The 27488-nt window shown below is 38.8% G+C and overlaps 4 protein-coding genes across 5 annotated transcripts in view; 1 reads left to right on the top strand and 3 right to left on the bottom strand.

Annotated features, from left to right (window-relative positions):
* The window catches only part of gmds (GDP-mannose 4,6-dehydratase), a 182590-nt gene extending 180043 nt beyond the window's left edge, over positions 1-2547 (top strand). For both annotated transcript variants that reach the window (XM_079830659.1, XM_079830660.1), the window contains 2 exons: positions 1912-1980; positions 2072-2547. In XM_079830659.1, coding sequence (XP_079686785.1) covers positions 1912-1980; positions 2072-2134 — 132 coding nt within the window. In that variant the 3' untranslated portion in view covers positions 2135-2547. The remainder of the gene's footprint in view (positions 1-1911; positions 1981-2071) is intronic.
* A 4705-nt stretch (positions 2548-7252) lies between these two features.
* Positions 7253-9169, bottom strand: foxc1b (forkhead box C1b). Its single transcript, XM_079830350.1, has one exon. The coding sequence runs from the start codon at positions 8919-8921 to the stop codon at positions 7635-7637; it is 1287 nt and encodes a 428-aa protein (XP_079686476.1). The 5' UTR covers positions 8922-9169; the 3' UTR covers positions 7253-7634.
* Positions 9170-17164: 7995 nt separating this feature from the next.
* On the bottom strand, positions 17165-20345 carry foxf2b (forkhead box F2b). Its single transcript, XM_079831041.1, has 2 exons — positions 18925-20345; positions 17165-17657 (listed from the first exon to the last, which is right to left on the bottom strand). Exons 1-2 carry the CDS (start codon positions 19874-19876, stop codon positions 17479-17481), a joined length of 1131 nt encoding a protein of 376 aa, XP_079687167.1. The 5' UTR covers positions 19877-20345; the 3' UTR covers positions 17165-17478.
* Positions 20346-25813: 5468 nt separating this feature from the next.
* On the bottom strand, positions 25814-27257 carry foxq1b (forkhead box Q1b). Its single transcript, XM_079830859.1, has one exon. The coding sequence runs from the start codon at positions 27132-27134 to the stop codon at positions 26232-26234; it is 903 nt and encodes a 300-aa protein (XP_079686985.1). The 5' UTR covers positions 27135-27257; the 3' UTR covers positions 25814-26231.
* Positions 27258-27488: the final 231 nt, after the last annotated feature.

Raw genomic sequence — 27488 nt, 5'->3', positions numbered from 1 at the left:
TGGTACATACAGTCAAACCAACATTTATTCAGACACCTTCAACATTTTCTCACATTATCACAGTTATCGCTATAGTTTAGAAAATGGTAATAAAATATGACAAGAGCTCAGAGTTAAACTGAACCAATTCATCTTGATAATGTCTTGATAGAAAGAGATGTAATGGATTACAATCAGCTGTTAAATTTAAGGACACAATTAGATAATACCAATTTAGGTCAACCAACGACCAAGCAATGCTTCATTTTGTTCAGTCTGTGGTGTCAAAGGTCACATTAGCAAGGAAAGAAAAAACACTCCAGCAAAACATGCTCAGCTCAAAGTGTCTGAATCATTTTGCTCCCGGATTTTTATCAATTTTACTGGTAGGATTTTTGGGTATAATATGTCAGAGTTGACTTTGTTTTGCCATCCTCACTTACACAAATGAACTATAGTGTCCTGCACACACTAGTCAAATATTATACATGGTGTCTGAATCATTTGACTGTATAATTAGAAAATAGGATGTTTTCATTAATCTGTAGAGATGAATTTTTTTTTTTTTTTTTTTTTTTTTTAAACAATGCATTATAAAAGCAAATACACTGTTCAAGTCTGACAGACTTTTGAGTGCTTTGTTGAACTGGTCGAACCGATTTTGTGGATTCGACCTTTGACTTGTTGACCGTTGCTCAATCTGTGTGTGTGTGAAACCGATAGTTTGAGCATGCTGTGTTGTCATGACGCATGTCTCAAAAACATTAAAACTCCATCTGAAATATGCATCATGTGTAGTCATGCCATAACTGAACAAAAGTCTCAAGGTCTGTCTCTCCATTAGTCCTGAATTCCTTTACGTTAAGTGTTAAATGCGCCCAGATGATGATGATTATCACTTTTATTTATTATGTGCTCTTTATTGTCCATATATGCAGGTGCGGCTTCTGTTTTCATCCCTGACACATATGATATAGAACTTCTTCAAACAAGCAAAAACTCAAATCTGCCTGTAAACTTCCCGTGCCTTTGATATGTCTTGACTTGCTGACTTTCTATTTAATAGCAACCGCCATCGCACACACACCGAATGATTCACAGGCACACGCAACGCTTCGCTTTCACTGAATTAATACGGTTCTTGTTTTCTCTCCTTGCAAACACTTACAGTACACAGTACTAGCCGTTTGCATGTGAAGGCTTGGATGGGCGACTAAAGCAGCTGATGTTAATTTAGCTTTCAGAAAAGTGAAGACTAATTATGATTAATATGCCGCATTAATACGCGTCTTGATTATGATGGTTGCATGCTGTTTCGTATGTTGATGAATGAATGCTATTTCGCTAATTAGTCTTTAAAGTATGGTTATGTCATTTAAATGGTTTAATTGGAGCTAAAATGGAACCATGAGTTAGTGACTGTAACTTCTCAGGGTTCAACATTAAAATATGGGCTTTGGAACAAAAGCTCTCATTTGTCAGGCACAAACGTGTGTGTGTGTGTGTTCTGGCTTCTTGTGTAATCAGATCAGCAGCAAGGACACCCTCAACCGCTTTACTGCCACCCTGAGAAGCACCCCTAAGTGTGTGTGTGTGTGTGTGTGTGTGTGTGTTGCCATCCCAGCAAGAGAACAGAAGGGGTTAGGCCACAAGAGTCACATAATCCATCATGCTCTGGCACTGGGAGAGGGCTGGAAAAGAGGGGGCCTGGGCTGGATGGATGGCCTGCCTCGGCCCTCACCTTCCCCCAGAGACACGGAGCTTGACACCTGTGTGTGTGGGTGTGTGAGAGTGAAGAAGAGTGTGTGTGTGTGTGTGTGTTTGTGTGTGTGTGGGGGGTCCTGTTAATAAAAGAGGACTAAACCACCCCTTTGCCGTTTCTGTTGTCTTTGTTTTCTTTCTTCATCTCGCTCTCTTTTGGTCTTTTTCTAGGACTTCTTGCAGGGAGACAGCTCCAAAGCCTTTAAAGTCCTGGGCTGGAAACCACTTGTGGCGTTTGAGGTGAGCTTTCCTGTAAAAAATCAATATGGATCACTTCCAATGCTCTCAAGTTTGAGAAATAACCGGTGTGTGTGTGCGTGTATTTGAACAGGAGCTTGTTAAAGAAATGGTGGACGCGGACATCGAGCTCATGCGGAACAACCCGAATGCCTGATCCTACACGCCTTCATCTCCATGCATGTCAAAGAGCCGCTTGTCATGTGTTTGTGTGTGTGTGTGTGATCACTGGAAGAAGAACTCGACTCCATTTCTGTTCCTCCGTCTATCGTTTTTCAGCTTTCTGATCTCACTGTTTCTCGAGGGTTCCGGTGTTGCCTTTTTTCCATTCCTTGATACGGTTATATTTATGGATTTTTAGTTTGTTTTCTGTCTAAATGATTTTTATCCATTTTTATAAATCTGTTTTTATTCATAATCATGAAAAAAAAAGTATAAATAAGGGATTAAAGGGTTTGTAGAGCTTTTTAAATGTGTTCTGTTTTATTCATGATTCCTTAAATTGAAATAATGACATGGGACATTTGAAATTGTTTCCTGATTATTTAAAATAAAAGAGTTTTAAAATTCAGCTTGTTTGTGGTTCTTAACCTTTTTGTCTCCCAAGGTTCAAGATATTTTCTCATTTTATTACAAGACACTAGGAATAGATATATTTCTTTTCAATAAAAATGTTGCTGATGTGGTTCAGATTATCACCAATATGTAGGTTTGCATGTTGTACATCGTGTGTGTGTGTGTGTGTGTGTGTGTGTGTGTGTGTGTGTGTGTGTGTGTGTGTGTGTGTGTGTGTGTGTGTGTGTGTGTGTGTGTGTGTGTGTGTGTGTGTGTGTGTGTGTGTGTGTGTGTTGCTTTATTTACTTATTTTGTAGTCATTCCCTGAGGCCTGGTTTACGTGTTGAAAAGTTAGGTAGATTTGTAATTTTAACCTAATTTATTTAGCATGATAACAGTGATTTATTACTCTTTTTCTAGATATAGGACTGTATTTTATCGCTAGGCCAGGATATAGACTAATAGTGCAGATTTAAGGCCTGTTCACACCAAGAATAATGACTGTAAAGATAACTATATTAGCGATATAATTATGTTTATTCTACGTGTTTGCTTGTCTGTCACTTTAAATGCTCGCGCTAGTTACAGCAGGACGGATTCTGATTGGCTGATAATGTTTTTATCGTTAATCTGCGGGATAAAATCGTTTTGAATCTGATTCCAGTGAAAACTGCATTCTTTAATATTACCTTACGTTATTTTAAATATCTTTAAAATAACGATGTTTAGAATTATCTTAGTTCTCGTCCTTGATGTGAACGGGCCTTTGGTAAGTAAAAGATCGAGATTACACGGTTACAGTCTGTAAACAACATTTTGAAAATAGCGGTCAACTTTTTGAGTTTAGTTCTCTCTGCCCTCAGAAGTTAAATAGTTAAATGCGTCAGAAAGCGGCTAGTGCCAGCTTTCGCGGGTTGCCTGGCGGTCACCGAGCCCCTCGCGCCGAACACAACCGCTCTCTTGTATTCAGAGCGGGAAACGGGCGTCCACGAGGCCTCGCGGTCCTTCATTCCAGATGCTCGAGCACGGCCCACCGCGCGCAGCTTAGGGAGTAGTAACTCGGCCTTGTAAAGCAGCTCATGTTTAATCACCTCTGACGTCGGGCACAGCTGGGCCACTGAACCCTGACAGTGAAGACATTTCACCGTGTGCGAAAATCCCCCGTCGTGTTTATTTGTAATGGTGACACGCTTGTCCTCATCAAAGTAACAACGGATTCGAGAGACTTCTTCCAGCTGAAGTGTCACCAAGCGAGGAGAGAGAAACCTGGTAAAATCTGACTCGAGAGGCCACAGATATTTTAGTCTATTCGACGTGCCAAATGAAGGTCATTTGACACCGACGTCTAAAGTGGGGTCTTTGAGACCCTCACAAGGCGATTGTGGGGGCGGTTGATGTATGTGTATTTGTGTGTTTGAGACGGCTTCTCGAGCCAATGGAGTGCCATTTAAGCGCCTTCAACAGTGTGAGCGGGCCTGATTGGAACCAGACGGTGCCTCGCCGGTCCGCGAGCATAAAAAGCACTTTTCCACTGGCTAGGGTCGCGAGCTCTACCACATACAGGTGCACAGCCACTAACTACGTTATATATCCCGGCGAATTTATTTTTTACGCTTGAGCGGGGAAATTTCTGTTTTTTTGTTTGACTGCCCTGCCGACGTTCCCGTAAAAGCAGTGGGAAACGTGAAGTTCAATTGAATCCATGAATTAAAGTATCATAAAATTTTAAGGGACGTGGAAAACCTTAACATTGTTAAGTCACTGAATTTATTTGCAGCCTAGTATAATTTATTGTCCAAGGAGCGCCTTATTGTTTTCTGTTGGGAACTGACAATAACAGCTCAACACATTAAAAGGGAGTTCATTAAAATGATCATCTCTGCTAAAACAGTCATTAAATTAATTGTATTAAAGGTGTTTAATAATTCAATATTATTAAAACCCATTACTATAGAAAGGTGGCGAACCGGCCTGTATCTTATCTCAATTAGCCCACGTCAATCAATTGTTATCTTATATTTTTTTATTGTTACATATCATATTAAATGTATATTGCTTTTGTATTATATTTTGTGCACTTGCTTGGTATTATATCTAGTCTCTCGGTATTTTGGTTTCTGGATTATATTTTGGAAAAGCAGGAATTATTTGCTTTGTCATTAAAGCATTACAAGCCTTTGGGTCTAGAAATTTCTCTCATCCGTCTCACAGTTTGAGATTTTTTTGCACGCAGAAGAAAATAATTAAATCCACCTTTTCAAGGTAAGTATTGAACTATTTTTCTAGTGTTTATTTTTCATCGTCACGCAGATTGCCGTGATAATCCTCTCGACCTTTCTCACAGTCCACGGCGTTATGTTTTCAGTTACATTTGGCCTTCGGAATTGGACAAATTAATTGAAACTTATTATAATGTACTTAAAATGTGAAGGTTGCCTTTTACATTTAAGAACAATCGTCTTGGTCTGGTGCGCAGCAAGATATTTGATTACAAGGTTTTGAATTATTGTTATATGCTTGAATTTCTTATGCCTATTATATTGAAAGAATTCGTTTAAGTGTGGCATTAATGTTTTTTGTAAGTTGGGCGTAAAGCGTTTCCTCGTATGCCTCATGTGCGTGTTTATTGCTCAAATTGTGAGAGAAATAATAATTTCAGAAAGAGGTTAATTAATAGATACTGTAACTTAGTTACTAACATTTAGTAGCCTATTTATGTCTACTTCAGAATTCTCGATATTGTGTGATTTAGGCCTGAGTAAAGCAGGCCTCCGAGTTCTAGTTATTTGCCCGATCAAACCATTTAGTTTTGCATTGCTGTTGAACATAGATTTATGAATTCAAATATCAAATCTAGAAATATTAAAGAAGTTTGGTTTGTGCATTTATATATACTAGGCCTATATTTCATTGTTTATATGATTATAATAATAATAATAATAATTATTATTATACATCTATATTATTTATATGCTATTATCATTATTATAATTTACAAACTGTTTTTATGAGCACACACGGTTGACCTACAATTAATTAGAAGCACCTCACAAAAACGCACTTAAATTTGAGAGAACTGGACAGATTGCCCTGCATTTATCCAAGTGGGAAAAGACCGCAAATGTAAAAGTAAATACTAAAACAATATATATCACGCATGATACCGATTAAAAAAAAAATATATAAACAATCACTTATGCATGTTATGAGATCTGTTTACATATATATAGCCTACAGAAGGCTCTCTCTGCTGTATCATATTCCCCTCGCGCGCCACTCACCCCTGAAACACGCAACTGATCACAACAAAGACACCTTTTCACTGACACGAGCCCCGAACACTGGCCGCGCGCACCTGTAATGCATTTGCCACTTAAGCCCTTCATACAAAGTCAAATCGCCTCGGGCTGACCTTGCTATACGCACAGAGACTTGACGCTTGTTTCTCTCGTCATTTTCCCCTTCTCTCTTCCTCCGTTTCTGCTCATGTGTGGATTTACACTTGAGGCCTATTCAAACCGTGACTGTGAATTGGTCATGCACAAACCTTATTTAATCATAGCCTACCATAATCACAGAAACAACACATCAGTTCCTGCAGCAATTAAATGCAAGCGTTTCTGCTGCCGATTATTGCAAGAAGCTCGCCGTGCATGCGCGTTAAATATCGCTAAATATGTATCAGGACAACAAATCAAAACAAGAAAATCATCAATCTCATACACTAAAACTGATATTTGTTATTTGGATTGTGTCCGTATCTTAAAGTTGACAGCAAGATTTTGGCTCGAGTTAAACTTATTTACGTATAGGCCTATAATAGGCTATGATGTGTGTTTGTTTTACACTTAGGCCTATAGTGAGTAAAAAGGCAATGAAGATAATATCAACACAGCACAGACCGAGGTCGAATGCTTTTGTTTGGAGGTTCTTGCTGAATTAATCATTTGATTTATCAAGGCCATATTTTACATGGCTGGCTCTGGCCTACAGCAATTCTTTCATCTGCTGTGTATCTGCTTTTTAATCTATTATGTGTTTACAAATGAAAACTTCTACCAAAGACAATGGTTTTCCACATTCCACAGGATTGCAAAAGAGCAGTTCGCTTCAGTCGAGCAAAAACGCTCAATTAAACTGCGAATAATAAAAAGACTGCAAGTTAAATCTCAGCAAAATTACCTTTTATGATATTAAAGCGTACAAATAAAACGTATGCATACCATACAAATCATATCCTTTTCTTGCTAGTATTAGTTTTGAAACAAATTAAATAGGAACACAAAGAACGTTTATAAAAATGTACGCGAGAGAAACGCGGACAAGAATCTGCCAATTAAAGTGCTCGATTATTCTCTTTACTTTGACATTATAGCGCTTAAGTTTGTTTTTCTTTGTAATTATAATTGTTATTATTATCAATAATTTGTTGGTGTGTTTTTATGGTTAGTAAATGCGTTTTTTTAAATGTTAGGAATAAGGATTCCTCGCACGCGTAAGTGAAATAAAAATGATTTCCAGATGTTTTTAAACCTTTGACCCGCACCCCCACCCCCTGTCCAAAGAGTGCCTTATTAAGAGCTAGATATTTTTAGGAGGAAGATTGACAAACATTTATCGTTTTGAAAATGTCCCGTGCTTTTGCTGGCCTCTAATCAATAACAAGCTTTGACAGTAAACAATGGACTCAACAGGCATTACAAATCGATAAATCACTCGAGAGTTTAACTCCAACAATTTATTAAACAAATAGTAACTTTAGATATTTTCAAAAAAGTATACGAAAAAACTGTAACTCAGTTGTACACTCGTTACCTTTCTATACTGAATTGATTATAAATACTTAAGACATTTCCTTGCGAAGTTGGTCCACCTGCTCTTACATGAAATAAATTAACACATTTTCTTTGAATCTCTCTTGATGGACGAGCAGGGAGAGAATGTTTATGTGCAGCGGGATTATCCTACTTACCAAACACAAACTCGCATATCAGCCCGAGTTCACTGAGCTAAATGCTTCCTTAAATTACAAACACATGGGAAATAATACGAATATATATATATATATTAAACAATTTTGAAATTCATAACGCTTTTTTGGGTCAGAACTTGCTGCAGTCGTATACAAAGGCTCCGGAAGCTCGGTAGAGTGGCTGACTGGACGGGAAAGCCATTTGACAGCTATTGCTTCCGGTCACCGGAGAGCTGTTCAGAGCTATCCGCTGCGTCTCGAACATCTCGCGCACCGCGTGGAAGTTCTGCTGCTGGCCGGGATAGCTCGCGCTCAGGTGTCCCAGCTCTCCGGACTGATTGAGGTACCAGGGTGCGAGTCGGTTCTGCTGCAAGTGCTGGCTCTCCTGGCTCGAGCTTTGGTGGGGGTGTGAGATAGAGGAGGCGCTTGTGTTTGTGTATTCCGGTAAAGTGTCATCCCCGTGGCCGCGGTCCCCAGTGTACAGGCTCGTCGCTTGCATGTTGCAGTGATAAGTGGCGGGCTGGCCGCAGGGGGGACTGTAGTGCGCGGGCTGCGGGGACGGCGAGTAGGTCAGAGACACCGAGCCCGGTAGAGCGGCGCGAGAGGCCGGCAGCTCTGCCGCGTGCTGCGGGGACCCTCGGAGTCCTGTCATGATTGTATCCATACTAAAGGCCTGTTGCGACTGTGGACTCCCGCTACACGCACTCCCGCCGCTCCTGTCTGGACTCTCCGTTTTGGGCACGGTGCTGAGGGGTGGAGTGCTGTCAAGCGGGGGCGTGCAGGCCCCGTTCTCAGTTTTTATATCCCGGAGCTTCACCGGCTGCTGGGCGTCTTGCTCGCACTCTTGCCCCGGGTCGTCCTTGCCCTTGTCCCGGTCCTCTCTATCCCTCATCACGTCCTTCTTCTTGAAGCGGCGCCTCCGTCGCAAGAAGCTGCCGTTCTCAAACATGTTATATGAGTCCGGGTCTAGAGTCCAGTAGCTGCCCTTACCTGGCTTCTTATCATCTCTTGGCACCTTGACAAAGCACTCATTGAGCGACAGGTTGTGCCGTATGCTGTTCTGCCAGCCTTGCTTATTGTCCCGGTAAAATGGAAAGCGCTCCATGATAAACTGATAGATTCCGTTCAGTGTGATCTTTTTGTCGGATGAGTTCTGGATCGCCATGGTGATGAGCGCGATGTAGCTATACGGCGGCTTCACCATGTCTTTGGGTTGTTGTGCAGGGGTGTACGGCCCGTATGCGCGGGCCATGCCGCCGGGGTACTGCTCGTGCGCTGCGTGAGAGTACATGCTCATCGGCGCGGGCATACCGGTATATCCACCTCCGGCCGCGGCTCGATAAAAGCCTTGATCCCCGGTGATATAAGGCACTACGCCTAGAGGGCTTTGGCTAGACACGGGGTAGCGCGCCTGCATCGTACCCCTCTCTCCAATGCGCTCCTAACGCGGATAGAAAAGGTTCAAAGAAAATAGGCAGACGTCTTGATTCACTTCGAGAGAAAAAAGCATTCCAAAGTCAAACTTTTCCTTCAGTTTCTTGTCTCAAGACTTTCATCCAAAGTTTTGATTTTCGGGTCTTTGCTGTGCAAGCAAATGTCGTACGAAGAGAAGTCAGTGGATAGGGAAAACCTGTGAACTTCCCGCATCCGTCACTTCACAGGGACTTTTTCACCGAATTACCAATTCTGCCTTTTGGCTGCGCTGAGCGCTCCTCCCATATCTCATCTCACGACCAATAAGCGCTCGAGAGCTGTGGAAAGACTGTACCCGAAGACCTCTTCCCTCTGGGTATAGGCATAGTCTACCCTTCAGTTAAGGATAAAGGAGACACAAACACACGGAAAGAGTAGAAATGTTGACAGAAAACGACAAAATTCACATTTATGAAGTGAAATGAATAGAATGGCTGATATCTACGGTCATGGAAATATGGTATAAAGGACAATTGTGTATAATACTATGGCCGGTATTAAATACATGAGATAAAAAATATTTAGAATAGGCCTTTTTGAGTTTTAGAATGAATTTTTACTGGGTTTCAGCCTGTCAGTCAAACAGGAATCCCTCTCTGTTTTCGTTCATGTATGTCAGGATTCATTTCAATCATTTGCCACTAATATGCGCTGGAGGGCTGAAGTAAAGCGATGTTTGTTTTTCAGAAACAACTGTACTACTGCATGGGAGCAAAGCAAAAGCTCTGCAGGCCGAAAGTTGTAAATCAACCAATGTGTCTTTCTTTTTTTGGTGGTAGGTCGACGAAAAGCCACCCAGACAGTGCTTTATAGTTATTCTTTGTCAGTGCGTGTCAGTGCGTTTGCTCACACTTCATTGCTGCTTTTAATTTCCCTCAAGTGTTAAAACATGTCTTCCCAGTTAATAATAGCTTTAGGTTACCATTGAGAAGTCGCACCGCTTGTGACATTTCAACGAAAATGAAGGGAAGCAAAGATTAAAAAGTGGCATTTTAATGACAATGCAACCGGCCGTTTAATATGTTCAACTTGAAATATGTTACATGCTTTTATGTTGTAAAGTATTAAGTAGGCCTATTATATAATTGTATCAACTTGCAGATAAATGGGGAAGACAGAATTGAAACAAAAGGAACGAAAAAATACTAAATAAAATTGTTATTCTCTTTGCCCAAATAATACAAATATTAAATCAAAATAGGCTACTATAATAAAATATTAAATTATACTAAAACATCTTTATCAATGACCGCAATATAAAACAATGAGTAATAATTAGTATGACATGTTTATATGATCAACAATAATAATTATAATAACAAAGTTGAAGCGTTTTTTATTGATTTCTATTTAATTTTTTATTTTCTCTTGCTGTTTGTTTAATGACTTTACTCTTTATGAAAGACTCTAATTGACAAATAGACCTCGGTATCAAATAAAACAATTAAATTTAGTAAAGCAGCAAAACAATTTGTCTAAATAAATTACTGATTAATTAAAATCCTTGCCTAATGTTATGGTTACTCGGTTAAAATTACAATTTGGTTACAATTTCCTGGCTCATATTTTCCACTTGGAAGTTATTCTACTTTTTTAAGCTCATTTAAAAAGCGAGCAATTCAATGCGATGAGGAGCAACAAGCAAAACAAGGAGCGCGTCAGTTGTAGGTTGGCAAAATTCACCTGCTAAATGTGTTTCTGTCTTTGATCGCCCCCTTGTGGACATTTTGTACAAGCACCCATTTTGGTTTCTAATAACAGCCATACCCAGCATACCTATGGCTTAGGTTATAACCGGTTTCACCATTTTCACAATGGTGAAACATTTTTTTTATATATATTGGTTCGTTTTAAATGATCTAGCGGTGTAACTACCAATATTCCATGTTGTAGTTCATATCAACTACCCATATATATTTAACCTAGCTAAACATTTAAATATTGTAGGCTATTTTGTAAAGGCTATGTTTTAACTGAAATACTTAAATGGTACAAATGGTGTGTATATTAATTTCATGGTCCATTCATAAGGTCAGCCGTTTGCATAATGGTGCCAAATGAAGCATTGAATGAGGAATGAATCTCTGGTGCTCCTTTCGCGTTTGAAGGATAGTAGGACGGGACGCTGCGCTGGTCCACAGATGTCCGGCTGCACGCGAACAGGCAAGACCACACACTAACTTCTTCAAACAATGCGGTTAACTACAGCGAATGGGTTAGGGATGCAATCAGCTAATGCACCGAGAGGAATGTTCCGTCGCCAGCTGCATATAGGAGCTTTATTCTCTAGCATGAGGTGTATGAAGCCCCTCGTGAGCGTGTCACAGCAGTTGTTGTTTTGTAAAACTACAGTTTGAAGTCAAAGTGTCAAATGCGAGCTATCACATTGTGATGATCACACGCCGATCTCCGTGCAGTGAGATGAAGTGTTTAGCCATAGCCAATCAGAGAGCCTTTGATGCCTTTGCTGTCTGTCAATCATGATTCTGCTCGTTCGCTGTCATAGCGTGCAGTCCATATATGGAGAGATCCGGAAGTTGCGACTTGGCCAAGAAAATAAAGCGCGTGAACGATAGCAAGAGAGAGAACGACGGTGAAGATTTTGGAAGGAGCCGCTGAGAGCTTCGGTCAGATCAGGGGTCAGACGCAGGTACAAATACCACGATTACGCCAAAACGGAGAGTGTGTAGGAAAAGGGGGTGTGTTTACTTTGTTGGCTAAGTTTGGCGGAAGCTCCAAACTGATAACATCGCAACATTAACCTCCTGGGTGCCACGGACGAGGACATTATATTATTTTAGTGAATTTCTCTTGTCAGTTTTAAGTCTGGATGTCCTGTAAAAAGCACCAGAGATACCATTTGTTTTGATGTTTTAATACAACAACAACAACAACTCCTTGGTCTTTAAAAATGACTTTAGCACTCTTATGGAAATATGATCATAGGCTATTTTGTAATTATTTAAATCTGACTACTTTTCAAATTGTTCACATCTCAGGAAATTTTTGGGGGTTCTAATCAAAATATGACTTTTTGTTTTAAAAAAAATCCTCAATAGTGGACACTGGGACTTACATCATGTTTATCAGGCATTTTGGGAGACACAAGAAGTCAATAGGGAAATAAATTACATATCAATGTTCCTATAAAATATTAGATATTATTATGTAAATGTTGCCAACAATTACTCCTATTATTACACTTGTTTGTTCATTACATGTTGCTCCAAGAACACATTAATATGCAAGACGGTGTTTAGATACATTGCATTGAATGGGAATATTCGTGAATGGCCATTTTACCCACATATGCATAAAATAAAATGGTATATCAAATCATTCTGTTATATCTTTCATAACATAGTTGAGAATCATCTTTAAACCTTAAATGCATGACTGTTTCGCCAAACATTCTTACATATTCGGGTCTTTAGCTACCTGGATCTACATATAACATGGATAGAGCTCTTCCTGTTGCGATAATACAACTCCTGATATTAGAGTAACAATTACAGAAGAATAAAATAAAACATATTTCGTTACCTTTTGGAGCTTGGAAGGGTTCAGTTTGAGCAGATGTTTTATACCATCACCACTGTCCTCGTCAGAGCTCATTTTTCAGTACATTCAGCATCTGGATCATATTCGCCATCTCACGCATATTCTTAAAACTCATTTTCAACGTCTTCAAAATAAATATTTTGATCACTGACAGCTTCCTTCACCAGATCCATCATCACGTGATAGTGACACTAATATTTGAATGTGTTCAGTACTTGCTCTGCAGTAAATCGCTCAGCCATTTCAAGTTTTGCAGATTATAATTATTATTGTTTCGTTTTCTGTCTGAGGTAACGATGAGTGAAACGTCACTTCATCTTTGTGTATCAGACATTGCCACCTTGTGGAATAAAGCTGAATTGCACTTATTTCGTCATTATAGATTAATTTGTCATTGTGCAGAGAAAAAAAATACGTACACTCTTACACACCTCGGGTCGTTAGCGACCCTATACAATTTTGACAAAAAACTAGTGGAAAAACAGGCATTCAATTATATTTGTATATTTTTTTTTCTTGTTATACTGTTTAAAATGGATTGATTGAGGAATACTAAGAAGGTTGATGTCTAACTTTAAAAAATGAATGTGGAGGAGGGTAGTGAATGACATCTCGGGTCGCTAAAGACCAGAGGTATGCATTTAAGGATTAAACAAAGTTTGGTTAAATTCTGAAGCCTAAAACTTCCTTGGTGAATAAAAAAAATCCCATTGTTTTTGCCTATAAGTGTCATTTAACATAATTTTTTTTTTTTTTAACTGAGAACTGGTGTCCACTTATGAGGACATAGCATAACATGTGAAATAAAATATCATTTTTCAACAACAAAAAATGTAATGACATGAAAAAATACTAAATATTCATACAAAAAAAAACTTAATTAAAATAGGAGGATAATATGCTTTATTGATAGGCTACTTGTTGGGTAAAAAATATTGTTTATTTTTCTGTCTTCATTTAGACATTTAAGACATGCGTTTTAAAACCGTAATCAGATTAGATAGCAATAATAATAATACAATTATGTTTTTTGTTTAATTCCCACTAAAGTCTTTATATATGACACACTCATTTAGAGTGCATTGCTCATGACAAATGCGTTTTAAAATAGGCCTAATCAGAAATTAATATCAGTAAAATAATGTTTTTGTTTGATTTACATGCAAAAAATGTAATGCATAATATAAAAATAACGATGACGCGATTTCGACTGAGACCGCTAGGGGGAGCACACCCTCTTTATTAAAAAGCACAGGCATGGAAAACAATCCCATGGCTTGTATTTGCCCTTAATATTACTTTACATTATAACAATAGATAATATTATTATAATGTTCGTTTCTTAGTCTGAGCTCATCAAATATGTGAATTTTAGTAAATGTTTTGCCAATGGTAATAAACGCATTGCTGGTTTGTCATCATTTGAACTTTTTGTTCTGCTCACCATCCACCACCACAACAGCAGATTCTGTCTCGTATGAGGCCTTTGAACAAAATATGCAAGAGCTAAAACACATGCGCTGACTATAATGCGGCGACTGTAATTCATCTCTTTAATGAAAGTCATTCTACTCATCCCAGATTATGGTTTCTCTCCATCAACAGAAATCCTTGTACATGTCCTTTAAATCTGTTGCACATTAGATAAAAAGTTCTGCGCACATTGTTAGTTCATAAAACACGTATAGTGGGGGGAAAAACTGAGCTAACAATGCACTGTTACGAGAGAGAAAGAATAACCCCTGAAAGCTGATTTGTTAAATTTAATTTTGATTGTATTGTGCAAGGCACATCATTTACAAAATGCCCAGAGTCCAGAGGACTTTAAATGTGTCTTTGTTTAACAGTCAATCAGCAATGAACTCTTTGCTCTGCACAGACACACATCTGGTGCTCAGTTTTCCTGTAGGAAAGAGAGCATGAAACTCTGCAAGACCAAATGAATTCGGCAATCATTTGGTTTCTCTCTTTGATTGAGCTGCATGACATGTTGCTCTCTCTCTGTCAGTAGCTGGATCTTCTAGACACTTTCGGTTCTGCTAAAGCCAAAGGTAATGTTGCTCGGTGCATTTCGCTGAGTGCTCACTGATGTGTCACTGTATTTCGTCCAATTACATTTTATGTTACTAATTATAATATACAAGATTGATTGAATGGGCTACAATCTATTCTATAAAGAATGTCTTGGGGTTTTTTATTAGATGTGTGCACTCCAGATCTGCTGTAACCCCCAGATAACAAATCACTCAACAACAAAAAAAAATTAAGTGCAATCAACTTGGATGTTAAAGTCCTTTCAACTTAAATTACATTAAACTGACTTTAAAAAATGAGTTGAATATTGTATAAAAATGTTGAAATGTGCTTAACTTGTTTTGATGAGTTAAATCAACATAAAAACGTATGTTGTCACAACTTATTGATCATATATATATTTTTTACAGTAGTTATCCCAAGTTTTCATATATAGGCCTAATTGGCAAAATGATGCATTGAGAGTAACTTTAGTGATTCTTTCAATCGATGTTTACATCGTCGTTGCAGGTAATTTTACTTTTCTAGCCTACACTCTAAAAAAAAAAAAGGTTCTATATGGCACCAAAAATGGTTCTTGGCTCGTAATCATAGGGGAACCTTTTTTAGTGCTTTATAGCACCAATTTTGGTTCTTCAGCGGTTCTTTGACTAAGGTGCTATATAGCACCTCTGAAGAACAGCTGAAGAACCACTGAAGCACCAAAATTGGTGCTATAAAGCACTAAAAAAGGTTCCCCTATGATTACGAGCCAAGAACCATTTTTGGTGCCATATAGAACCTTTTTTTTAGAGTGTATATAAATAGCCTACCTCCAGTGTGCTTCAATAATGAGGCTTTGTGTTTTTTGGGAAGATAGCTGTTTTGAAGACGTGTGCGATTGATGTAAAATTATGAATCCGTGTTTATTAGTAACTATAAATGTCTCATTGTTATCCTCCAAATATTCGCTCAGGTATGTCGCTTTGTTTATTCAATCAGGAAGAACACTGAAAGTCATCGCGTGTATTTATCAGGCGTCGAGTGAAGGTAGTTTCATCTACTCACCGAAAGATGGCGGGAGATGACCGTCTAAAAGCTCCGACTGCCCGCGCCACCAACTATCACACAAATAGCAGGCTATCTGAAATGAGTTGAACTTGCTTTTGAAATTCTCACAGTAATACTTGTGTCTTTTGCTTTTGAAGGTCAAGAAAATACAGCATTTGTTCAGTTGTATGTTTCGTTTACATTCCTTGTGGCACTGCTGCGGTAGAGCTAGGCTAAACGACGAATTATGTCCGTTTCTTTGCGGCGGGAAAAAAATCAAATGAAACATTTTAAGTGTCATCACAATGTTTTACGGGAAATATCCTTGTTGGGTATATTTATCATACTGGTCAAGTGGAAGATTAATTTTCTAAATTAGAAATGAAGATATAGGCTAGTCTATTTAAACAGTGAGACAAACAAAAACGGCAAAGCCATGTTTCCCCCAAAACATGTAAATGTGTCGTAAATGGACTTGTAAACTAAGCTATTTTAAATGATCGTGGTAACGCTTTACAATAGGCTATAACGTCTCGTTTGTTAACATTAAGACATTAATTAACATAAATAAGAAATATATTCTTGCAGCATTTCGTAACCTTTGTTTATGTTTATGTTAGTTCACAGTGCATTAACTACTGTTAATAGAGACCACTTTTGATCTTAAAATGTTAAGATTTTAAATGTTAAAATTGACATTAGGCTAATTAATAAATGCTATAGCCTAGTTGATCATTGTTAGTTCATGTTAACTAGCTAACAGTGTTAACAAATTAAACCTTATTGAAAAGTGGAAGGCCACCATTATCGTCTTACACAATGTCCTTCCTAATTTCATTTTTATGTAGCTATTCCCAATTGTAGATTAAATATTTTACATCATTAGATACTTCACCATATTGCCATATTTCAATTGATCTTTTTGGTAATGCATTTGATCTTTATAATGTGGGGATGCCGAGGCTGTCACACTTAGTGAATATTTCAAGTTTATTTTTAACAGCCATTTTCTGTAGAGGCACATAAAGTCTGCGCAACAAAATAGCTGTTTTTTTTTTGCATTACAAAACGTAATTGGCTATGAAATTATGAGACGCAAAAAAAAAAAAAAAACATTGAACCGCAAAGATGTAAAAAATACTAAATATCTTTACTTATTTTGCCTATTTATTTTGTTGTGATAAAAATGTGACAACATCTCGCGAATTTATTTATGAAAAATATAGGCTTACCTTTGTTTAAAATTAGGCTGTCTTGATTATATAACTGATTTATTGTGTATTTAGCTTGTTTAGACAACCACTATTGCAAAATATGATGGAGGAATTTAAGTTTGGAAGACAGAATTCACAACAATTATTCTAATGTTGGTGTTTTTGAGGGAGAAAAACATACATTTGGACTTTTAACTCAAAATGTCCTATACACTGTAAATGATAGATAGATAGATAGATAGATAGATAGATAGATAGATAGATAGATAGATAGATAGATAGATAGATAGATAGATAGATAGATAGATAGATAGATAGACTATTTGTCAGGCAAAAAACACACTGCTTTCCTTGACATGTTTTATTTCTAACTTCCACACATCACATTGCACTGTACAGATTAAGTGAATATATACTCAAATGTGCTTAATTCAACCTCTACTGAAATGTAACACGACACATAAAATGGCCCGTCCATGACTGCATGAGTTGAACTGTTTCATATGCGCTCGGTGCAGTGAGGTCAGCTCGTGCTGCTTTTGGAAAATAGGCCTGTTTCCAAGCGTTTTGTGAGTGCAAAATAATGAATCCTTCATTTATATTTTTTTACCTCACAGTCATCCAAGTGCTTATCTTTGTGCAACTTGCTCCGCGAAAAGCGGACTACATCACGCAAGGTTTGACGTCTTGATGCATACTCTGATGGTGATGATGATGATGGTGATGGTGATGATAATATCCACCAGCTGAAGGATGGAAAGACGTAATTCCGTTCAAATTCAACATGAAGTCCTTCCGTTCTCCGACTGGGGAAGAATGTGTCGGATAGCGCGATATTCCCACTGGGGACAGATCATATGCACAATGAGAAACACAAACACATAATGACAGTACATAAAATCTAATATTATGTATTGTTTATGTTATATTTATCAGCTCATATGTAGAGCTTTTACCCCCACATTTCGAGTAAAACGTTCCACCTCTGCCTTTAAATGTTTTGTAATCAAAACATTTTTCTTTTACCATTCTTTTCTAATTATGTTTCTCCATCAACATTCAATTCAATTAATATTTTTTCGATTTAATTTTGTTAATGACATTTTTCTTCATATTTTACATTTACGTGAAAATATAATTTTTATAATTTTATAGATTCTTGAACCGTAGATGGTAATAATAATAAATATTATTATAAACGTATTTTGCTGTTTCCTACCCTACAATGTGGTCGGACTTGGTCGGGCAAAAGATGTCAAGTATTTGAGCCATTGCTGCACAGATCAAGATTAATCCAATAGCTAATTCAAAACATTTTGTTCAGTTTATAATAATCTTAAACCTTTTGGCATTCTGGGAGGATCTTTTTTAATCATGATTTTGGCTACAGAAATGTAATGCATATATTTCAAAGTAGGGGTCAACATTATTTTAAAGTGTCCTTGTTACAGTGTAATTAATATTAATTAGCAATGTGTAGTTTACTTATTATAGGGTTGAGGCTATGGATTAGGGCTTAGTTACATAATTAACTTGGCTTGAGAGAGCCAATTTACTGAAATGCTATATTTAAACTTAATATTATTATTATTATTCTGAGACTAAAATGTATATACGCTACTCCTCCTAGAGCTTTAAAGAACTGCCAAATTCAGACTAGAGTGTTTTGACTCGGGTTGCTATATCTTTTCTAACTGATCAGACTTAAGGTTTTCCTAAAATGACTAATAAAACTCGGAAAAATGCCAAAGACTTGCTCTGACGGAATGTTCAAATGAGCCGAGACTGTTTAAACTCCAACTGTCAAAATTCAAATTTAAACTGCCAGAAGCCCATTAGACTCAATTAAACTGCCATTGTATACTATTAAAGTCATTGAGATTAATTTATACTAATTATATCTATCATATTTTAAAACTACAAAACTTTCTGACTAGGCTTTCTCAAGATAACTTAAGGTTTGTCTACAAACTTTTTAATCTAGTTGTTACTGTAAGGAGTCTATGTAACGTGTAACAACCCCACTGTAAAATAAAGTGTTACCCAAAGAAGTCTGAAAATTGTGGCATCTAAATGTTTCGGAGATCGCATGTTTTTTTTTGCTGTTACCTGACATGTCTGTGTTGTCTCTCGCATTTTGCTGCATGTATCCCTGCTCCAGAGAGTAGGTGAATATGCCGGGATGCTGCCCTGTGGACGGCGAGTTGCTCGAGACGGTAGTCGGCTGTTTTAGGTATGGAGAGTTTGAAGAAGCCCATAGTGCCGTGCTCTCTGAATACGACGAGTGACCCTCGAGTGCTGCCGCTATTGCTGGAGAAGACGGAACTGGGCTGGTGTTGCTCTCCGCGCCATAGTCTCCGTTCCCGGGCACTGGACAGCTAGCCATATAACCATGTCTGGAGCTGGGGGACATGTGACCGTGGTGCCCGCTGCTTATTGACTCGTAACCATTACCAGACAGGTCCATGTTGTAGCCACTGCTATGGCACGCAATTGCGCCGGTGGGAGGTTGGTAATCGAAGCTCTGAGGTAAAATGGAGGATCCGAACCCAAGGCCGTTCATCATTCTGTACATTGGCTTCATGGCCTGACATTTTCTCCTAAAACCTCGCGGTCTTCGCCGAAATGACCCTTCCTCGAACATAAACTCACTAGTGGGGTCTATGGTCCAGTAATGTCCTTTACCCGGCCGCCCAAGGCCTTTTGGTAACTTAATGAAGCACTCGTTCAGAGACAAGTTGTGCCGAACAGAGTTTTTCCAGCCCTGATAAGAGCCTCGGAAAAAAGGGAAGCGTGTTTGTAAGAACTGGTATATCTCACTAAGCGTGAGTCGCTTCGTCGGTGCGCTCTGAATCGCCATCACAATGAGCGCGATATAAGAGTAGGGCGGTTTCTCCGGGCGTCGCAGTCCTGAATTGGTCTTTTTGCTTTTGGACACGGCGCCATGGTCCTCCAAGCTACCTGTGGAGGTCATCAGTCCTGGATGCAGCGCGGTGGACGCTGGACTGGTCCTCATCGGGGGCGTTGACCGCAGTGGTCCGTGGGAGCTCTCAGTCGTCATCTGTCCCGCTCTGACGCACGAACACAACTCGTTGACAGACGTTGACGTTGACAGAAGAAAAAGATACAGCAAAACCCCAAAAGATTGAGATACTCAACAACAAAAAACCAACAATAACGAGGATCAAGAAAACAACCGTGAATAAACGCAAACACGTATGTTGATTTATTCAAGCATTCTATGTAAAGGAAACTGTCCGATTTTCCTTGCGCTAAAAGTTGTGGTCAAAATATCCAAGAAATATCCAAGTAATACGCGCCTTCGTGGTCGTTCTCGACGTTTTTCCGCGCGGCTCTTTTCCTGTCACTATCTCCGCGCTGATCCGGGTGGCTGTAATCCCTTTTTGAGAACGAAATGGAAAGTCTTGAGTTCGTGCAGCGCCTCAACTAAACAAAACTCGACAGCCAATCACTCAATAACTCTCTCCGGCTTTCTCTACTCAAATCGCTCCTCCTTCCTCGCCTCACCCACCCCCTCAAACCCCCAGACAGCAAACTCAACTCTTTCTCTCTTTCCAGAGCCTCATGCACACTGTCCAGCAAAACCAACTGACCCTCGATCTATTACTACTATGCGACTACAAACATCTCGTCTCTCAGCATTATCATTATCATCTTTCTGGCGTCGGCCTGCTTACAAAATATGTTTATGTTATGTCATTTCGCCATTTGAATGAGTCAGTCAGTATTGTATGCTTTATGAGAATAATCTTGGGCCTACCTATAATAGAATTATATATATTTTTAATAAAGATAATCTTATCTTATCAAGTGAGTGAAAAGCTAGTGGAATTTTCATTTGCAACTCGAATTTTAATTGGATGGATTCCTCTAATGGCTTTGGAAGGCAGTCAATACAATCAAGAACTCAATGAGCGTGAGAGGCCTTGATAAACGTAGCAGCAGGACTAAAATAAATAAATCATACCATCAAATGAGGAGACCGTGATCAGTGAGAGGCGAGGGGAATGACTTTGGCTCGAGTGGAAGCAGACTGTCTCTGTCGAGAGCTTTGGATACCACACACAGCGCTCCAGTATCAGCTTACGGGCCCGGGGCTACAGCACATCCCTCGAGTCCAGCGCTCATTAACTAAAGAAAAAGCCAATTAGCCATTTGGACGTCCACAGCTTCCGCTAGCAAAGAAGAGTCGCAGCAGTCTTCTTATAGACCAGTATAGATATACATGTCTGTAAACAAACGTAAACATCTAATGCATAAATATATATTAATGTTATACTATGGCTACACTCTAAAAAAAAAAAGGCTCGTAATCATAGGGGAACCTTTTTTAGTGCTATATAGCACCAATTTTGGTGCTTCAGTGATTCTTCAGCGGTTCTTCAGAGGTGCTATATAGCACCTTAGTCAAAGAACCGGTGAAGAACCTCTGAAGAACCGCTGAAGAACCACTGAAGCACCAAAATTGGTGCTATATAGCACTAAAAAAGGTTCCCCTATGATTACGAGCCAAGAACCATTTTTGGTGCCATATAGAACCTTTTTTTTTTAGAGTGTATTTGTGATATTTTAGCCTATATGTGAGAAAAAATGAGACCACATTTCTTTCTCTCTCTCTTTCTCTTATTCACGCAAATGCTTTTAAAGCATCCAAGCGTGACAAGGCAAAAAAGAGCGCGCTGTCTGTGAATGTCCTGACTAGGACACACACATCATCGTGCTTTGCTTAAACAAACAATAACACACAATTATGGCCAAAATGTCAACTTTTGTCAAGTATTCTCATAATAGCAGTCTTAAATTAGTTAAATAAATTCTTAAATGTAAAGAGTTACGAGAAAATGAGATTTTTTCATGTTCAAACCAGTTGCTGATGTCATTAATGTTAATCAAAGAACAAAGGTAACAGAGATTGTAGCTTTAATAAGAACTTTAATGTAGCCTATAATTTATGCAGTTAAGACTGTAACTGTTTGATAGCTTTATTTATTTTCTGTATACTAATTATGAAGGTCACAGGTAGCCTAAATATGACATTTATTATAATCTGTTTATGTGAAGATTCTTTTAAATTCCCTTAAATAATAAAAAATAAAAAAAAACTAATAAATGTTGAAGCTTTCATGTATAGGCTACTGTAATTTTTAATGTGTATCATTAATGTTTTACACAAAATCAATTCAATAGAAAGCATCAATCATTTACAAAAAGATTTTAAAATATACTGTCTTTAAGTTGTTTCTTCATTAATATGGGCATTAACTATGAAATATAGCCTATATGTGTGTGTAATCGAGTTGTGCCCCTCTGTTGGACATTTTATTAGCCTACAAATGTTTAAAATCTTATATTATTGAATAATGAATATTATTTGTTTGCTCTTTGTTGTAAATAATGTGGCATAAGAGAAAACAAAAACAGCATTATGGCTCTTGACGTCTTTTTTTTTACTTAAATAGCACGGATATGTTATCTCTCGGGCTCTCTTTCTCCCCTCCCCTTTTAATCACCCAACTCTTGAAAGTGTTCTTTTGAACAAAGCGAATCAACAATGCCCTAGTTTAGCTAACCGTGAGGATGTGGATAAAAACATGTTCCCGCGCTATATAAGCAGCATTTCGCCGGGTTTCCCCCGCCCGCTGAGCGCCTGACCCCCGCCGAGTCCCGGATACCCGCGGCTGCTCTGGAGGAAACCGAGCTCTGCACGAGACTTTGAACACAGGCCATCGCTATGATGAGTGTGTATGTGCGTAAGGACGCGCAAATACATTCACTGAACTATTTTCATTACAGACTTGAGTCACTGTAAACAAGATTTATGACTTATTCTTTGTCAGACGAAAGGGTCCGGTCAACCTTTGATCTGAGACATCAGATTTTGTGCCTGATGTGAAGTCTCAAACCATTTTAAGTGTCCCGTTAATAGCCTATAAGACTTGCATCGGACACATGAAATATTTTTGTCCTCTGAATTGCTATTACAGAAAAGGGGCGTTAACGATTTATAAATGATTGGAATAATAGAATAAGAATATTAATGAATTATCAGAGACACTAAGAACGTTTTTCTTTTTAAATCTAGGCATATTGATTGCTTTATTTGTCATGTATTTTATATTTATTTAGTTATCCGCCTCTGCATATATCATTCTGAGGAAAAAAATCATCCCACGAAAGTTTATTTGATCCCTGCTGTTCTATTTTTAAGCGAGTTGGAAACGACTGATCTTGTTTGATGAAAGCATTTACGCACTGTTCCTGTTTGGATGTCAGTGTTTACTGCTCGAGCGACTTAGAAGTGTAGGCCTATTCTAATCTACTTAATAAAATACATTGTGTTGCGTAGCCTATATTTTCATTTGTAATTATGTTTTGTTTGAAAGGTGCTCTTGTTGCCCTGATTTATTTTCTGTAGATAACACCGCTGTAGGCCCGTGTGTTTCTCTGATAAGCCTGTGTGTTTATAGCCCGAATGAGGGCTTCACTGCAGCCGAAATGCGCAAGCCATGATAGATTAGGTTCATTCTCAGCTAACGGTCTTTCCATAAGCAGGTGTGTCATTCCGCGAGTTCACCTGCAGGCTGCAGCATCGCACTTAAATGGTAAGCATTTAAAAGAGTAAGCATTTACAGTCTGCCAGCCAAACCCCAATGCATTATTTGCGAGTTATACACGTGCCATAATAACCACAAAAATACACCAAATTGTGAACTTATAGCTACTATTTAATCTTATAGCTATTAGTGCAATAAAATACAATCAACATCGAGCGTCTCGATTTCTCACCTTTATCATTTTGTAGGCCTGCTGATTGTCGGCTTTGGCGCTGTTTACAACAAAACATTCTCTTCATTCGTTAATGACTTAATTGATTATTAATTATTCGTTTATTCGTTCATCCATTCATTGAGGAGTAAGTGGAAAATATATATAGGTCGCCTAAGAGAAAAAAGACGAGTCCTCGCTCCCTGACCAGAAAATGACAGGCTGTCAACCCAAAGAGATGCCGTGACCGAGGACGAAACCTGAACAGAAGCGGTGTCCCTCCTTCAGTACCGCGGACAGCGCAAAACATCTTTACGTTTCAGACGAGCTAAATTAAAAATCCAAATGTCGTGTTAAAAAACTAACATATACACAAGAATGAAATGGTTAATAATTAATGTAAAAATAAAATAGTTTAGGCCCATTTCATTATAGTCATTCTATTGATCTATATGATTTCTATCTTATAGCTACGTGACGTTTAGCCTAAAACGTATAATTCGTCCCATTTGTCTTTTTGTTGTAGACTTCAGGATACAGGTTTGAGATTAGAGTCAGTATTTGTGTGATTTTAAATGGAATTCAATTAATCTGCAAGCATTTGTATTTGATTCATTTCTGTAAACTTCCAGCAAATATATAAATGGGGAAAACTGGTTCTGATCATTTAAATTCTGCATTTTTTTACTATGATCAAAACGTTTTAGCTCCTCATGATATTCTAAATAGATTAAGCGCCCTATACTATACAGATTTTTTTTTTAAAGAAAGAAACATTAAAAACAGGACGGATGAGTCTTCCTCAAATAGAAATGTATGTCTAAATTTGAGACTTTAGTTCGTGCAGTGGTTTTGATTCATAGAGGCATATTTTCGGTCTATTGTTCAAAACGTTGACTTGTGTTTGTGTCAGACCCGTTGATGTCGACTGTCGAGTTTATTTTGAATTGCCGGATGCATTTCCATTAGCTTTGATTAGAACTACTTGGCCTATAATTCAACCGAATTTAGAATAACGATATTATCTATATATTAATTTATTAGGCTCTATTAATTATATGCTATCATAATGTCGATATTATTTTATTATATTAATTATATTATCGATATGAATTTGTTATATTAATTATATTATCGATATTAAACTGGACGCAGAGAAAATGGAATGGCAAGGAATGCGTTCTCATTTATTCCAACTTTGACAACATTCGACCTTTATTTTGGGGGGGGCGCGTGCGTGGCGGCAGAGTCAGTGACTCGTGCTTGAGGACGTTTGTTTATTTTTTCATTTGAAGAGAAATTGTTTTGGAATCACGAGTTTTCTGAAACCTATAGGATATTTTGATCCGTTAACAGGCCTTGTAATTTTACATTATGAGAAAATATTGTATAACCTACTTCTCTTTATGAGAAACTTAAGCAGTGTGAGAACTGAATAGAATTTGTATTTTCATCGGGGCCTCATATGGTTTTAAATAAACATTTTTGTGATTATGCGAGTGCATAATGCATGCGTGTGCATATGCATGTGAATCAGTAATAAAGTTATGAATTATAATAATAATAGGGCTTTTTTGGCATTTGTTTGTTTTGATACTGATTCTAAATATGTGAGCGGCGGTTGCCATGGCTACTTCCACAGGTGACCGCGATTTCTATTCGCTATTCTTTTTGTCGTGACCATGTGTTTTTCCCTGCTTTATTATTTAAATTTTAATTAACTATTTAATATTCTACATCAAAAATAAATCAAAATTCAAACACTTTTTTTATTGTTTGCATGTGCCTCTGGTAGCACAGGTTTCATTGTAAGAAAAGCATGTTGGTGATGAAAACAGGATCTTATGACAAGAGCCGGTGGCGTGTCTAATGACCACAGCGAGCAACAGCCGTCCTTTCACCGTCTCGATGTAGTCCGTCTAGCCAAAATGACCTTGAATTTGATTTTCGTTTTTATGATATTCCATCATGTAAGCAAAGTCAAGAGTGGTTGCAAAGTGTTTGGTTTAATTTCTTTGACATGTTCATGTTCTTAATGACAAGTCTATTCTTAGACGACTATTACATTTTCACCAAATTTTGCCATTTTTTAGCCTAGACGTCAGGGCCGTGTTTGGACGGCTATTAGACATCTTTTAAACACAAAAATTGCTTGCTGGGAAAGTGACACTGAAGATATGGTTTCAGAAATTTTTCAGAAATGCTTAATTTCTCTCCTTTTCTTTTATTGACAAAAGTCATAAACTGCATTGACTGAGCACAGCTCTGAACAAACCATCACACATTTACATCAAACACGGTACACTTACAACCCAACACAGTTTTACAAAGAAGCAAACTACATTTAAATACACATTCTGTCTATAATTATTGACACGGTTATGCCATCGTTTACAAGAAATGAAACTGGAATCAGTAAACACTGAGCACTGGCGAGGCTTTAACAGATCTAAACCGCAAACATGCAGCATTGGGTTTTCTCCGTGCATGCTGGGCTTACAAATCACGAAATAAAAGCACACACATAGGCCTAAAACACACAACAGAGAAAAGTGCACATGACTGGTGTGTCAAACACCAACGAAATTGCGTTTAAGCGTGCGAATGTCTGTCATTTGCTTGTTGACTTGTCATGACAGCAGAGAGTCTATTCTGAAGGGGTGATATCCAGTCTCTTGGACAGTAGTAGTGTGAGAATGTGCCAAACCCGGAAGGGAATTCGATATGTTGACGTTGGTAATGTCCACCGTGTTACACCTGTAGATTGGAAAGGCACTCGACCCCTCAGAACTGACCTGGAATCCGGTCTGAGGCGCGTGAGCCGGATAGCCCATGACGACCGGCAGAAAGTGCGGAGCCGCTGTCAACGCTGTCAGCCTGGTCCCAAAACACGTGTCCTCTGGGCTGTGCTCCCTCCGCAGGAACGGTTTGCTGAGGATGCTGTCTATGGCGAACGAGCTGGAGAACTTGGACCGTTCGTCGCGCGCCGTGAGCCGGCTGTCATCCCCGGGCGCGCGCTCGTGAGATTCCGAGGTCTTCTTACTGATGCGCTTCCTCCTCCGGCGGAAAACGCCGTCTGCGAATGTGTATTCACTGTGTGGGTTCAACATCCAATAATTGTCTTTTCCCCACGGACGCGAGGGATCTCGCAGCACTTTTAAAAAGCAGTCGTTCAGTGACAAGTTGTGCCGCACGGAGTTTCGCCACCCCGTGTAGCTGCCCCGAAAAAACGGGAATTTTTTCATCAAGTACTCGTTTATTTCGGCAAGTGTGAGGCGGCCGGTGTTGGAGTCGCGAATGGCCATAGCAATGAGCGCGATGTAGGAGTATGGTGGTTTGGGTCTACGAGTATATGGTTTCGCCTTCCCGTCCGAAACGGGGGCACTTGGTCCTGGGCTGTTGGCTGAACAGTCTCCATCCGAGCCCAATTCCTCCTCCGTGGACAGCGGGGAAGACACGTTCACATCCATGTCGCTGCACAGGTCCAGAGTCTTCTCCACAAGGCGACTCGCAGAGAAAACCTCCAACTTCATCGCCTCTGTCACTTTAAACTGAGTAGCTTTTAATTAAAGTCTTCTGCTGTTTGTCTCTTACTGCTCAATGCCAGAGTCTGAGAGAAATGAGAATTATCACTTCCAATCGCTTAAAAAGTCCTCATGGGAGAATCCAGTGCACCGGCGGCGTTAATATAATCGCCCCGCAAGGACGGCCCACGAGGGCGGGGCTTACAGGCCAGACCTATCAATCACGAGCACATTCACGCGAGTTAAGGGTTTAGAGATGCTCACCTGCCCCCGTGAGCCTGAGGGCTTTTCTTTTCTTAATATTGAAAAGGCTCGTTCATATTGAAATCTAAAACAATACCATTTAAATCTTATTTCATTCTA

This window comes from Gobio gobio (genome assembly GCF_949357685.1).
Source record: "Gobio gobio genome assembly, chromosome: 12".
Taxonomy (NCBI): Eukaryota; Metazoa; Chordata; class Actinopteri; order Cypriniformes; family Gobionidae; genus Gobio; species Gobio gobio.
Note: the sequence above shows the minus strand (reverse complement) of the source record. Positions and strands in the feature narration are given on the sequence as shown.